The sequence below is a fragment of the Martes martes genome (genome assembly GCF_963455335.1).
Source record: "Martes martes genome assembly, chromosome: 2".
In the NCBI taxonomy this organism is placed as follows: domain Eukaryota; kingdom Metazoa; phylum Chordata; class Mammalia; order Carnivora; family Mustelidae; genus Martes; species Martes martes.
The window spans coordinates 111,251,197-111,264,873 of NC_137889.1; the positions used below are offsets into that span (position 1 = coordinate 111,251,197).

The following is a 13,677-nucleotide window of genomic DNA, read 5'->3' on the forward strand; positions in this document are numbered from 1 at the left end:
GGGTTGCTAAATCTGGATAAAACGATGAGGAAGGTTGCTTCTCATTGACTGTTTGCTCAGTGAAATAAGAAGCCTGGTTGTCCATGAGAGTGTGGAAGCTTGAGAAGAGAGCAGAAAGGGGGATGGTGTCCATAGACATTCAGAATGGTCCAGCGTTTGACCTACTGTCATAGGCTGTCCTACAACACAGCCTCTAACAAAACTAGACTGCCCTGAACCCATGGCAACAGGATCATTTGCCATTATACCAAGAAGGTTGGGAAAGCACCAAAATCTGTGTGTGACGTGTGCACAGGCCGACTTCGAGGAGTTTGTGCGGTAAGATCGGAAGTGCTTATGAGGTTGTCTAAAACTAAGAAACACGTCAGCAGGGCCTATGGTGGTTCCATGTGTGCTGAGTGTGTTTGTGACAGGATTAAGCGTGCTTTCCTTATCAAGGAGCAGAAAATCGTTGTGAAAGCATTGAAGGTACAAGCACAGAGTCAGAAAGCTTAAAAAAAAAGAAAAAGAAGCTTTTCTGAGTAATAAAAAATCAAAAGAAAAAAAGAGGAGAGCAGAAAGTGTGAGCATAGCTGGACTCTTGGACTGTGCTGAGGGCCAACTTACAGTTATGACCATAAATTTAAAGTGTCGCGGTTGTGTGTTTTTCTCCAGCCACATTCAGTTGCTTGGGCTGCAGCTTGGGTTAGGCAGAGAAGGAGATATAATATGGGGATGGTCAATGGCAATCAATAATATTCATCATCACCTTCTGTGTTCAGAACCATCTGAAAGATAGATACAGAAGAGCAATCTTCATTATTCTAAAACGGATAGGAGAATGTAGCCTTAGGTATTCAGACAGTGGGCTGATAAATTGTCTCTCTCTCGTGCACATGCGCTCTTTCTCAAATCAATAAAATTTTTTAAAAAACAAAAAAAGAAAAGATGGGAGAGGAAGGTCTGAGGCAGGTATACTCCTTCCATTAGATAGTTCATTCCATCTTTAGCAGGAAGGAGGAAATGAGGGATGGGGAAAGGCTAACAGGATAGCCCCAGGGGTTTGCAGCTACACCTGCACTTTGGAATCACCTGGGGATATTAAAAGAAGTCGATGGCTGGGTACGCTTGCAGAGAGTCCGATTTAACTGATCTGGGGTGCCATCTGGACATCTGAGCTTTTTAAAGTCCACCTAGGTGATTTTAATGTGAGGCCACCGTTTTCCCTTAACAATAAATATGATTGGAATTTCCAGACAAACAAGACAGAAGCAGAAAGTGACAAAGGAGTCAAGAATGCTTTTTTAAAAGTCCCTATATTTCTGCACCATGGGAATTTAAAGAATCGAGTGAGAACATGAGGAGATTGGTAGCATAGCAAAAAATAGCAGGGTCAATGGATTACGTGGTTGTCCCTATAAGGTGGCAGAATTGTTGGAGTTGACCTCCTGAGAAAGGCAGCTAGAATACAAGAGAAAGCTCAGAGAGTCAAGGGGTCAAGTTGAGATTCAGATTGTGTTGCCACCAAAATGGCAAGTCCTAGGGTATTTCTGACCATGGGAGTCATAGGGACTAAGGCTGGGTATAGAACAAGATCCTTGAGGTACAGAGACTGTGGCAAGAGAGACCAGGGTCCTGAGGGAATCATCGATGTAGATGTTGAAATAACCAAGGATGACTGGAGTCATGGTGGCCATAGCAACCTGAAAGAGGCTAAGGCATGTGAGTCCCTGGCTCCCAGGGACCATGAGATTCACAGGATCCTGGAGAGGTGGTTCTCTGTTTTGAAACTGCTTTCTTTTTCTTTTAAAAAATAGCCAACTCCATCTATGGTCGATCTGAGAGAGAGAGCATGAAAAGCAGGTAGAGATGATTGAAATGTTATCTTTAGGTATATAAAGAAAAAGATACCCAACTGTTTTCCAAAAGGGCTTGAATCTGCATGTTCCACTGGTAAAACAAAGGAAGGCTGACGAAATGTTAACCGGCCTTCGGCATAAACCTTAGGAAAGTTCAAGTTTTGTTCTCTTCCTCCCTCTCCACATTTCAGTGGGTAGATGAATACAGAGCATGGCATACTTGGTCTTCCATTGACCTTGAGTAGTCCAGTTCCATGGCTTCTCCTCTTAACTCTGCTTTTATTGCTGATGTATAACTATGCAGGCATCACCACTTCTCGTTTGTTTATTCTGCTAATTCCTCACCTCAGGACATCATCCCCCACTTTCCCCTGCCTTCTTCCAATGTCCCAATTTGCTATGCAACGATAATTTCCCTTTACACTGTTCCTGCCAATTGCAATGCCAGATGGCTTCAGTTCTGAGCCCCCTCACCCAGCCCCCCTAGAGAACAGCTGCCATTGTCATTGCCGAGAACGCATCCGGCTTTGAACCCATAGCTGGGACCCAAACTTGATGCTCGGCATCGGGAGGGGCTAACACTAATGCAAGGAACCATGAAAACAGCACACACTTTTCCTTGCTGCTGTTCAGCAAAAGCCCTTAGCAAAGGCTCTTTAGCATTTTTTCAATCATCTGTGTATTGAAATCTCATTGTGGAGTTTAATTCCTTTACCACCTGACTCAGCTTTCTAGCCATGAAGTTCTCTTTGTGCCATAAACTCAATTAGAACCCCGTATTTCCATTCTGAAACAGATGTGAAAAAACAACTGTGGGGTTGTTGCGCGTGCACACACACACACACACACACACAAGCCTGTCTCTAGAAATCCAGACACTCTCTCATCTACACCCATATATTGTATCGCAACATGATCAGTCGACAAGAAAAACACAATTTGGTGGTGATGTGGGCAATCTGACAGCCTTTACCGTCAGGCTGAGAGAAGACAAAGGGATAGAATTCCTGCTCGGGTTCGGTTTTGTTTTGTTTTTTTTCTTGAGTTATCCTATGTTGATTCCAACACTAAAACTCTGTTGCTGCGAGATTGTCTAAAAAGATCATATTTTTGAGTCCTCTGTGATGGCAGGTCAGTCATAGGCCTACAAACCCAAACAAAAGAATCCTGAATCAAATTCCATGTAGACCAATATGCATTTCAAAGGCACTGCCCATGTAGGCCTTGGGTTAGGGTTTTTGTGTTGTTTTCTTTTTCTTTCTTTTTTGGGGAGTGGGGGTGGGGGGAGGGACTCTCTTTCATGTTAATCTAATTGTGCATAACCCAGGCACATTTTACCACGTAGGGAAACTCTCTCTTTTAGTGTCCTTCCCTGCCACACACTCTGGCCTCCTTTCATTCCCCTCCTTCTGAAGTCAGAGTGCTCCCCGGGTGTACATTTGGGGGAGATTCCCAGGATGGTGATGTATTCTGCGTTGCTGCGGAGGAATTTACTATCCCCTCACTTGGCAGCAAATGAAAGTGGGTATTAATTTCTCAGAGTGCTGGTAGGAAGGCGAGAGAGGGGCCGCAGGAATGATACCCACCTCGATCTGTATGTAGAGCACAGCAGGCCGCTGTTTCAAAAGAGGGAGAGAGAAGACAATGACAAGAAAGAAAAGATTCTCCTGAGTTGACTTCTCCGCATTTTGCATCGTTAGGTTTTGGAGAGAGATGCGAGAGGAGAGGTTCGGCACTGAGCGCAGTTAAATTATGCAGCTGTGGGGATGCCAGGTCCTCCAGAATAGGATGCTTCGTTTAGATTTTCCACAATGCTATTGAAGTGCTTATTTTCCTCCTGAAGAGACACAAACAGATGCAAACTTCTGTAAACACTTTAGAAATGAATTCAGTGAGTTTGGCCTCTCAGCAGTGCTCAATAGCTGACAGAAAAATGTCTAATTAGTGCAAGTGGAAATAATAGGGCCACTTGGATTCCTTCCATCCTCCTCCAAGTCTACTTTTCCAAGGAACTCAAAGGGCCTTTGTCTGGCAGGTCACCCTCTCTCAGGCTTTTGTGCTCCAATCTATTAAGAGTAGAAGGGGGAAAAATAGATTAGGCAATGTTCTCTGCTCAAATATATGGCGTGTTCATGCGGGATGTAGAATAGGGTGTTTGCAGCATCAGTTTACAGGTGCTCGGGGAGGGATTCCTCCATTGGCGACAGCCAAAAGCAACTCGCACGTGCTGAGAAGGCCCCCTTTCAGGAACCAGCTTTCCCTCACCAACTGCCATAAAGCCTGCTCATTTTCCTCCTTCTTTCTCAGTTTCTGGTAACATCGCTCCTCAGAGTTGGTGGAGAGAAGAAGGAGCGTAAAAGAAATTAGAGGCTGAGCCATTTTCAGAAATAAGCCTTAGAGAGGTTATACACTTGATCTATTATTTCCTTTCTACTCTATTGAAAAGTCCACTGACATTTATTCCAGAGCCTGTCTTTTTTGCCATGCAGGAGAGTAGGAATGCATGAACTGACTTCTTCTCCCTATTTTTCCCCCACCGTGCTCCCTGTCATTTATTAAGCAACCCACTCTGTGCTGAGCACTCAACTCACATTTCCTCTAATCCAAAACAGCACTGCAAATAGATATTATCCACATTTCACAGAGGAAACCACTGAGAGTAGGAGAGTTTAAGTAACTTGCCATGGCAAACGAATGGCAGCTAGGAAACAAACTCAGATATCTGTGTTTTCATTTCTGACATTATGTATTCTTTAGTCTCTAGACGTTGGATTTGGATCATTTTTACATCTCCCTCCCATGTTTTTAATTCCACCTTTTACTCTATCTTCTGGAACTGATGAAATACAGTTATAACAACTCATTTTGAGGTCAGTTTCTGTTGGTTTATTTTTCTTGCAATATGGGCTTCTTTTCATGCCTGGTAATTTTTGACTGGATGCCAGACATTGTGAATTTCACTGCATAGGATGGTGGGTACTCTGTGAGCCTACAAATAGCCTTGAGCTTTGTTTTGGGATTCAATCAAATTAGGAAATCGTTTGATCTTTTTCAAGCTTGCTTCTAAACTTTTAGATTGGCCCAAGAGCCACCTTATTCTGATTTTGTCTCACCATTGAAGTGACACCTTTTGGAATACTCTACCCCATGCCATGTGAACAACAAGATTTTCCTTTCTGGTTGGTGGAAACATACGTCCTACATGAAACCTGGGGACTGTTTCCACCAGTCCTTTCAGGTGGTTCTTTCTCCAGCTTTGGGTGGTGTCTTTCCATGCATGAGCTCTGCTGAAAATCCAAGAAACCCTCTTCAGATCTCTGGACTTCTTGCTTTGTGCAGCCCTCTCTGTGAACTCTGACCCCCTTGGCCTACCCAGACACCTAGAAGATTAATCATCTCAAGTCAGGAAGACCACCTCATAGAAGTTTCCACTGAACTTGCAAAGTGTCTTTGCAGCTCAGTGTGAAGAATGTTTGCTGGTATAATTTCCAGGTAATCACCAACTCATCATTTGCTCTCATGGTACCAAATTTTACTAGAGAATTTCAAAACACTGAAATTAAAGGCCATCTCCTATAAAGTTTTCTTTTCATTACTTTACTTTTAAATTCATAAGAAGAATGTTCTTTTCAATTTTTTTTTGTCCCTTTTAGAATTTGCTCATCATAATAAAGGATATGGTTTCTTTAAACGCAGTTTGGATTCAGTGAGTGACAAGTTTAGCCCTTGCTCCAAAGACCCAGCTTCCTATGCCCAGGTTAGTCACTGAGCAAAATCACCTTGATCAGACCATAGGGAGAAAGTGGAAGAAAACTTGACCCTTAATACGCTTGTGTTCCTCAAGTGTTGGCCAAGGATATGGAGAAGTTGGAACTCTGTTCACTGTTGGGATTGTAAAATGGTGCAACCTCTAAGGAAGACAGTCTGGAGCTACCTCAAAAAAAATTGAAACTAGAATTACACTATGATCCATATATTTCACTCCTGGATATATAGCCACAATAATTGGAAGCAGGATCTTGAAGAGATATTGTCATGTGCATGTTCTTAGCAGCACTATTCACAATAGCCAACAGTTTAAAGCAACCCAGATGTCCATCAACAGATGAATGGATAAACAAAGTTTGGAATATACATACAATGGAATAATTCAGCTTTAAAAAGGAAGGAAATTATGTCACATGCTACAGCCTGGATGAACCTTGAGGACACTATGCTAATGAAATTATCACAAAAAGACACAGTCACAAAAAGACAAATACTATATGATTCCACTTATTTGAACTACCTATAATAATCAAATTCATAGAAATAAAAAGTAAAATGGTGATTACCAGGGGCTGGGTTGTGGTGGGGCAAGGAAGTTGTCTGATCGGGAAAGACTTCCATATTTGCAAGATGGAAAAGTTCTGAGATCTATTCCACAACAATATACTAAACACTACTGAACTGTACACTTGAAAATGGTGAAGATGGTAAATTTTATGTTATTCATTGTTTACCACAATAAGAAAATTGACTTTAAAAAGATACAGTCTTGGGTTCCTGCCTGACCCTGACCCTTTGGGCTTTGTAAATTTTTTTTTAAAGATTTTATTTACTTGACAGACAGACATCACAAGCAGGCGGGGCGGGGGGCAGGGGGGAAGCAGGCTCCCTGCTGAACAGAGAGCCCAATATGGGGGCTCGATCCCAGAACCCTGGGATCATGACCTGAGCTAAAGGCACAGGTTTTAACCCACTGAGCCAATCAGGCACCCCTTGGGCTTTGTAAATTTGGCAAGTCACTTAACCTCTCAACTTCAGTCTCCTTACCTTACTTAGATGTTATAGTTACTATAAATTTAAATGTGATAATGTCTGTGAATGTTTTTCATGAACTAGATGGTGCTATAATAATGGAAACCATTTTTATCAGAGAGGTAAGGATCAAGAATCACCTCTGGAAAATAGCCTGTCACTAAGCGTTGCATCCCAAGTAGGTATATGGTTACCCGGAAACTGAAGTGGGGCACCTGTGAGAAGGGAGAGCAGAAATGACCTTCACACATACACCAAACGGCAACCTCAAAGAGAGGGAACTCACTGTCGTTTGCTGAGAACCCTGCAAGATACACGGTCACGACGAGCAGTAACATTGCTCTTTCCAAGCACAAGTTTTAGGAAGCCTAGTGGTGGAAGAGGCTACAAGTTCTGCAGATAACAGATGAAGTTGCAAACTGAAGGACTGTGTCATATGTATTTAGCATAGGAAGGACTCTTGACCAGAGACCAGCCTCAGTGAACAGAGCCAGACATACATAAAACCATAAATTTTCCTTTCCATTTGAATTTACAGTTTATGAATGGCAATTGACTGACTAGTTCTTATTTTAAAATTTGAAAATTCTCAATAGAAGTTTTGAACACTTCAGTTTTAGTTTTTTTTTTTTTTTTTTTTGGATTGGAAGGAACAGAGGTTCACTCAAGCAAATTCACAAAATAGGGTGTACATTATTGTGAAAACATAACGGAACAATCAAGGAGGTCTGGAATTCTAAGAATGGCACTCATGACAGGTGCATTTAGATTCAGAGCCATCATTCTTCCATCTTCAGTCTGTGGCTGCCCATAAGTGTGACTTAGCTACATTCTATTTTCTGCTTCTTTCTACCCTACCATTCTTTCTATGTTTTTTAGTTCAGATTTTAAAGTTCATTTTTTTCAAGCCAGGCCACAGAGTCATGAGACCAGGGATCTGATGAGTACTCCCAGTTTAGCTTTGAGCTGGTGGTGGGGTAGGGAAATGGAGTCAAGGACAAGTAGCAAAATACACGCCAGTTTCAAAATCAGTAACTGTGGGCAGCTCAGTTTTCCTTAGAAAGGATTATGGCATATTAGGCCATGATTAACTTTGGGATCCTTGAGAGCATCTAGGATTCTTTCCCTCCTGGATTCTGAGCAAATTGAGAAATATATCAAGAGTTAGAAGACAAGAGGTTAAACATTACCATTAATTCTGATAAAGGCAAAATTGAAAGATATAGCTTCATTATTAGACCACAGGAGGTCTGCTAGCTGAATCCCAGAATTATGTAGACATCCCCATTCAGTCACAGGGATTACAAGGGCAAGCAGAACCCCACATATAGTGTGGCTTTCTAGATAAGACTTTTGATACACAAAAGTAGAGTATTCTGTTTCCCTTAGACAGCCCATCCCCAAGGAAAAAGAGAAGAGCTAAGCCAGACATGCCTGTTTCTTCTTCCCAAATTTACCAGTCATATTAGTCATTCCACCTCCCCTGGGGCAGAGTGGGTAAAGGAGTAGAGACCAGGAGTGCTACAGTAAGCCAGCTCCCTTCACATGGAAGGAAACACCAAGAAGAGAGAAGAGGTATCCCCATCCCCCCACCCCCACCACCGCCTTAATAATTGGCATCTCTATCACAATGAGAACAGTGATCAGTTTGAACAAAAGGATAAATACAAATGCAAATGATCACTTTCTAGACTTAATAAACACAGTGATAGCTTAAAAGCCTTAACGAGTTAAGAAAGCATCAGTGTGAAAATAGAGGGGTTATTGTGGTGGTTATTGGTAGGCATTATCTGATGGATGAAAACCTATAAATATATGTTATGTTCTACCTACAGTGCTATAGACAGCACACAAGTATACCAAAATACCAAAACTCAAATCCTGTTATCAGCACCATCGATAGAACTGTGGAATGGGCCAAATATAAAAGTTTAGGCCAGTTTTACTCAGAGATACACAAGTATCAAATTAAAACCCAAAAGAACAGTTCCAGGCAGATTTTGAAAAGCAGAGATTCCTCTCTACCAATTTGAATACATAGTCTTTTCGTTTCAGTTCGTTAAAGTAAATAATGCTCAGACCAGCAACTGTAACAAGACCGATTACGTATTTGGTATTTACTGGCATTACTGCAAGTATCAGATAATTGATATCCAATTCCTGTTTTCCTAAAATAAAGTCGGTACAACATGGGACTTCAACATGTGGGATTTGGACCTAGACTTCCTGTGTTCAAATCTCCCCTCTTAGTCACAGATCATGTGATGGTGGGCATGTTACTTAACCTCTATGAGTCTCAGGTTTCCCATCTGTAAAATGGGGGTATTACTAGAATCTGCCTGTTAGGATCGTTGTAAAGAGTGAGTGAATTAGTACATGTAATGCACTTAGCAACCTGCCCCACGTCTAGTTTTACTCAATAATTGTAAGTACTTAGGATTACGTAGTGAAGAAAGCAGTGCTTTGTGTAGTAACATTGTGCTAGGAAAATGAGCAATGCTTTCTTGGGCTTCCCATGTGAACCAATATGCTCAGAAAGCACTGCTTGATTTACTTTAGCAAATGGAGAAAGTACTACCGAGTGGGAAGCTTATTTGTGCCATTGGCTCCATGACTTTGAACATCTTGAGTATAACACCTTGGAGATCAAAAGATGATGTTTTCCCATTCAAGTCTGCCTTGCTTATCTCTACTTCTCACTCTATGTTACAATTTCATTCCATGCCTGTTTTCTACTTTTTCTTGTTTTATTCATTAACTAAATACAAGATAAATTTAAAATATTTCCTAAAATTCTATATTTCTTCTTAATTAAAATGTAGGCAGTAAGTGAAGCAGAGTGTTATGAACTGATGCATAACGCTCTTCTAGATGCTAAGATGACTGAAAGAAGCAATCGGCATGACAATAGGTCTCGTGTAATCTCATTTATGAGAGAGAAAACGAGGGAAAAGGGGAGAGAGCAAGGCAAGACAAGGAACCCATTAATGTCTAAATATACACAAGAGGGTAGAAGTTTCTAGAAGGATTGCCCTGAAACCATGATGAGGAAGAATGAGAATGAGATTGGGGAAGAGGAGGGGAAAACATCAGGTAAAGAGTCAGGAAACTAAGGGGCACTTTTCATTTTTACCTCATGTTGTTTGAATTTTCCAATGACAGGAAATATGCATTTATCCCTTGTATAGTTTCAGAAATGTAGTGGGGAAAACAAAATCAAAGAAAGGTTTTATCTCACAATTGACTTGGATTTTCCTTATTTATTTTTTTTTTCTTTCCGTTCGGCTGCCCAATAAAGTAGGTTTCTTCCCCTAGTTCTAGGTTTTGTTATTCTTGTTTTGACTGAAAGAAAGAAAGAAAGGAATGAAGGAAGAAAGGAAGAAAGAAAGAAAGAGGGAGAGAAAGGAAAGAAAGAAGAAAGGAAAAGGAAGGAATGAAGGAAGGAGGGAGGGAGGGAGGAAAGAAAAGGAAGAAAGGAAGCAAGCAAGGAGAAAGGAAAAGGAAAGGAAGGAAAAGAAAAGAAAACCAAAAACCTAGAAGACTAAGCTTGGTCCCAGGGCGGCCTTCTCGTGCGGGGCGCGGCCTCCGTGCGGTTCATTGCGTCCCGGGATGTTCCCGCAGGCGTCCCTGAAAGCCTCCATCCTCGCCCGCGACTGTGCCACCGCCGCTGCCATCGTGTTCTTAAGCGACCGCTTCCTGTACGGGCTCGACGTCTCGGGCGAGCTCCTGCAGGTCGCCAAGGGGCTCCACAAGCTGCGGCCCGCGACGCCCATTGCCCCGCAGGTGGTCATTCGCCAGGCCCGACTCTCGGTCAACTCAGGTAGGCTCCCCTCTGCGGCCCTCCCGGCCCGGGGCCCCGGGGCCGCCCGGCCGGGGGCTCGCCTTCCCTCCGGGGCTCCTTGACTTCGGCGGGAGGCCGGCGGGCCCCGGGCGGGCGGGCCGGCTCTGCAAACCGCGGGCTCTCCCCGCCCCCGGCCCTCCGAGGTGCCCTTCCACCCGCCTCCCGCCGGCACAAAGGCCTGGCATAAAGGGTTTCAGAGCCAAAAGCGGTAGAGAAAATTGTGAAAGGGTGTGGAAAATACTAATTGGAGCTTTTGTCTTCTAACAAATCTGTCCTGCTGCTTTCAAACAGGGGTATCTGAATTGCTATACTTCTGACCAAGAGCCTTTAAAAAGCAGATTAAAATTCGACTATTTTCTCTTAGTTCTCCTGTCTCCAGCCACTTGACTATGCTGACAATAGAGCTGACAAACCCACCGAAGTAATCCGAGGGTTTTTTCCATCACTGGGGACACCGGTACAGTACCTGATTAGGCCCTAAAGTATCTTTTTTTTTCCTTCTGTCACTTTGAATGAAATGAAAAATGAGGCTGACGTTCTAACTTAGGAAGTACTGTAGAGGGGGGTTGGAGGGAGAAAAGGACCTGCTATGTCTTACAGTGAAGTTTACTTCTATAGGATTTTTGAATTATTTAAATTACTGATAACCATGAGGTTGAGAAATGTGTAGCCTGCCATCCTCATTTCTAAGAGTGAAAGAATACAGGACAAAAGTAGAAGGCAAATCTGCCCTTCCCAGAAACAGGACTGGCTCATTTTTAAAACTGATTTTATAAGTCTGGTCTTCAAGGGGTTAAAATATCTTTACTCCATTTCCTTTGAAAAGGAACTGTACTGACTATACTAAATGGGACAATTGTTGGATGCAGAGAGGGACAGAGATAAAAGGGCATGAGGGAAATGGGCTTGTGAAGGTTTACTTTTCAAAAGCCCAACTTCATTCACTTTCAAGTTCTCGCAGCTGTGCATAAATTGTGTCCGTGTTTATTACTTTTCTAGAGTAACCGCAGGGACAGAGTTGAACTTGGGAAAACTTTCTTCCTTCCGATATCCCTGATTTCGGACATTTTACAGTGTTTGGAGTTTATACAGTTTGGGGTATGAGGGAAACATAACAACTCATCTTCTTTTGGATGACATCAGATGGTCATGATGTGTGTGCAGGGTGCTCTGTAGGGAGAACAGAATGATGGAGGCCAGGCGTGCACAGGCAGAGTTCTAGCATTGGTTCTCTTCAGTTAGAACTTGGAATAGAGTCGATGTGGCCTATTTTATGATATATGGATTTGCTATAGTGTGACATGGAAATTGAGGTCAAGCGGTAAGTGGGTGTGTTGATAGCTTTGCTTTGCACAGCCAAACTGATCTTTTCACTTGTTTGTTGTGTTGTTTCTCTCATGCTTGTAACTGTGATAACAAGTAAGCCTAGATATCCTCATGAGCCATATGTCTAAGATAAAATCTGAAATCTTAGTCCCCAGTGGTTGGGTTGTCTTTTCCTCAAAGATACTACCAAAAGAGCCACAAGAAAACAAACACAGCTTCAGAGTTAAGTGATTTTTGTGAACTTCTCCCCCAAACAACTCTATTATTTTTCTAATTTACTTTAGAGAGAGAGAGAGAGCGAGAGAGCGCAACAGTGGGAGTTAAGGGGAGAGAAAAACTCAAGAAGACTCCACACTGAGCTCAGAGCTTAATGCAGGGCTCGATCTCACAACCCTGAGATCACGGCCTGAGCCAAAATCAAATCAGATGCTCAACTGACTGTGCCACTTGCACCCTCCCAAACAACTCTTAGGCTTCCCCATACAGTAAGAGAGAGACAAGGGCTTAGAGCAGCGGTGGTGTCCTGGTAAAGAAAGTAACAGGAGAAGAGGTCTCCATTCTCAGCATTTGGGACTCCTGGGATAGAGAAATGAGAGGACGATATGATATTATGAGAAATAAGGAAGAGGAATGAAGGTAATATGAGGGGACAGCACAGTCGCACTGTTACCCCTTTGACTCAGTCCTTCCTGGTATCTACCCAAAACACACGTCTAAGGTCAGGGCATTCAACATGGATTTCATACACAACAGAGGACATCCTGGGCCTGCCCAGTAAGGAGAATAATCCTTTTAAGCCATAATTAGAGATAAAGGTTCAAATTTTTAGTTCTTTCACATGGAGGATTAAGTAAGCATATAATCTCCTATTACACAGATATTGTGAATATTTTTTTTAAGTGCTGGAAACGTAGAAAGTGTTCAAATTTAAAACAGTAGTCTACTGCTCATGACACTGTGGGCAGAAGCGTTTACACTTGGATATGGTCCAAAGGAAAGGGATTGTCATTTTAAACTCCATGTAGGGGCAAGAGACATGTCCGTGGGACTACATGAGGAGTGAAATATTTGCACAAAGCGGAAATTCTTAAAGGTTTGCACAGCTATGAGAGGTGACTGACCAGCTCCACCAGCTCACCCAGAGAAGTGGCAAGAAAGCTTGCTCTCTATCCAAGCTCTGGGGTAGAGGCCAAAAAATATCTCCCCAAATAAACAAAAAACCCAAAGACTATGTCAAATGTGTGTGAAGAGTCTGAATTTACTCTATCCAGAAGGGAGGGAATCCCTCCAAATAATTAACAAAAAACTAGTTCAGCACTGACATTTTGGGGGCCCAGCAGAATATCAAGTACGGAACTATATTCCAGAAAAAGATCCACACTCCAAGGGCATTGGAATCCCACAGGAGAATAATCCTTGCTGAAGATGCCCTTGGTTAAACCATATAAGCAACAAAAGGAAATGAAACATGTGAGAGAAGAACAGTATATACAACAAATAGGAAAAATGGCCCTCCAAAACAAAACATAAAAATAGAACAACCTGAAAGACTCAAACAGCTTAAAAAACAGTATGTTTGAAGAACGGAATGTAACAGGAAAAGAAAATGAATTCACCCTTTGAAGAAGAACTAAAGAGACTTTTCAGAAATTTAAAGATACAGGCGACTCAGTCAGTGAAGTGGCTGACTCTTGGTTTCCACTCAGGTCATGATCTCAGGGTCATGAGATTGAACCCCTTATCGGGCTCCAAGCTCAGTGCCGAGTCTGCTTGAGATTCTTTCTCTCCCTCTGCCCCTCCCCTCAAACACATGTGCATACTCTCTCTAAAATAAATAAATAAATCTTAAAAAAAAAAAAGAAATTTAAAAAA

At 42.3% G+C, this 13,677-nt stretch overlaps 1 protein-coding gene and 1 pseudogene across 3 annotated transcripts in view; both read left to right on the forward strand.

Moving 5' to 3' along the window:
- The window catches only part of ALPK1 (alpha kinase 1), a 120,673-nt gene that overhangs the window by 80,583 nt on the left and 26,413 nt on the right, over positions 1-13,677 (forward strand). For both annotated transcript variants that reach the window (XM_080796261.1, XM_080796262.1), the window contains exon 5: positions 10,260-10,458. In XM_080796261.1, the coding sequence (XP_080652387.1) occupies positions 10,260-10,458 (199 nt within the window). The remainder of the gene's footprint in view (positions 1-10,259; positions 10,459-13,677) is intronic.
- On the forward strand, positions 145-798 carry LOC308339156 (large ribosomal subunit protein eL34-like; annotated as a pseudogene). The gene has a single exon. The product of its transcript is annotated as a large ribosomal subunit protein eL34-like (transcript).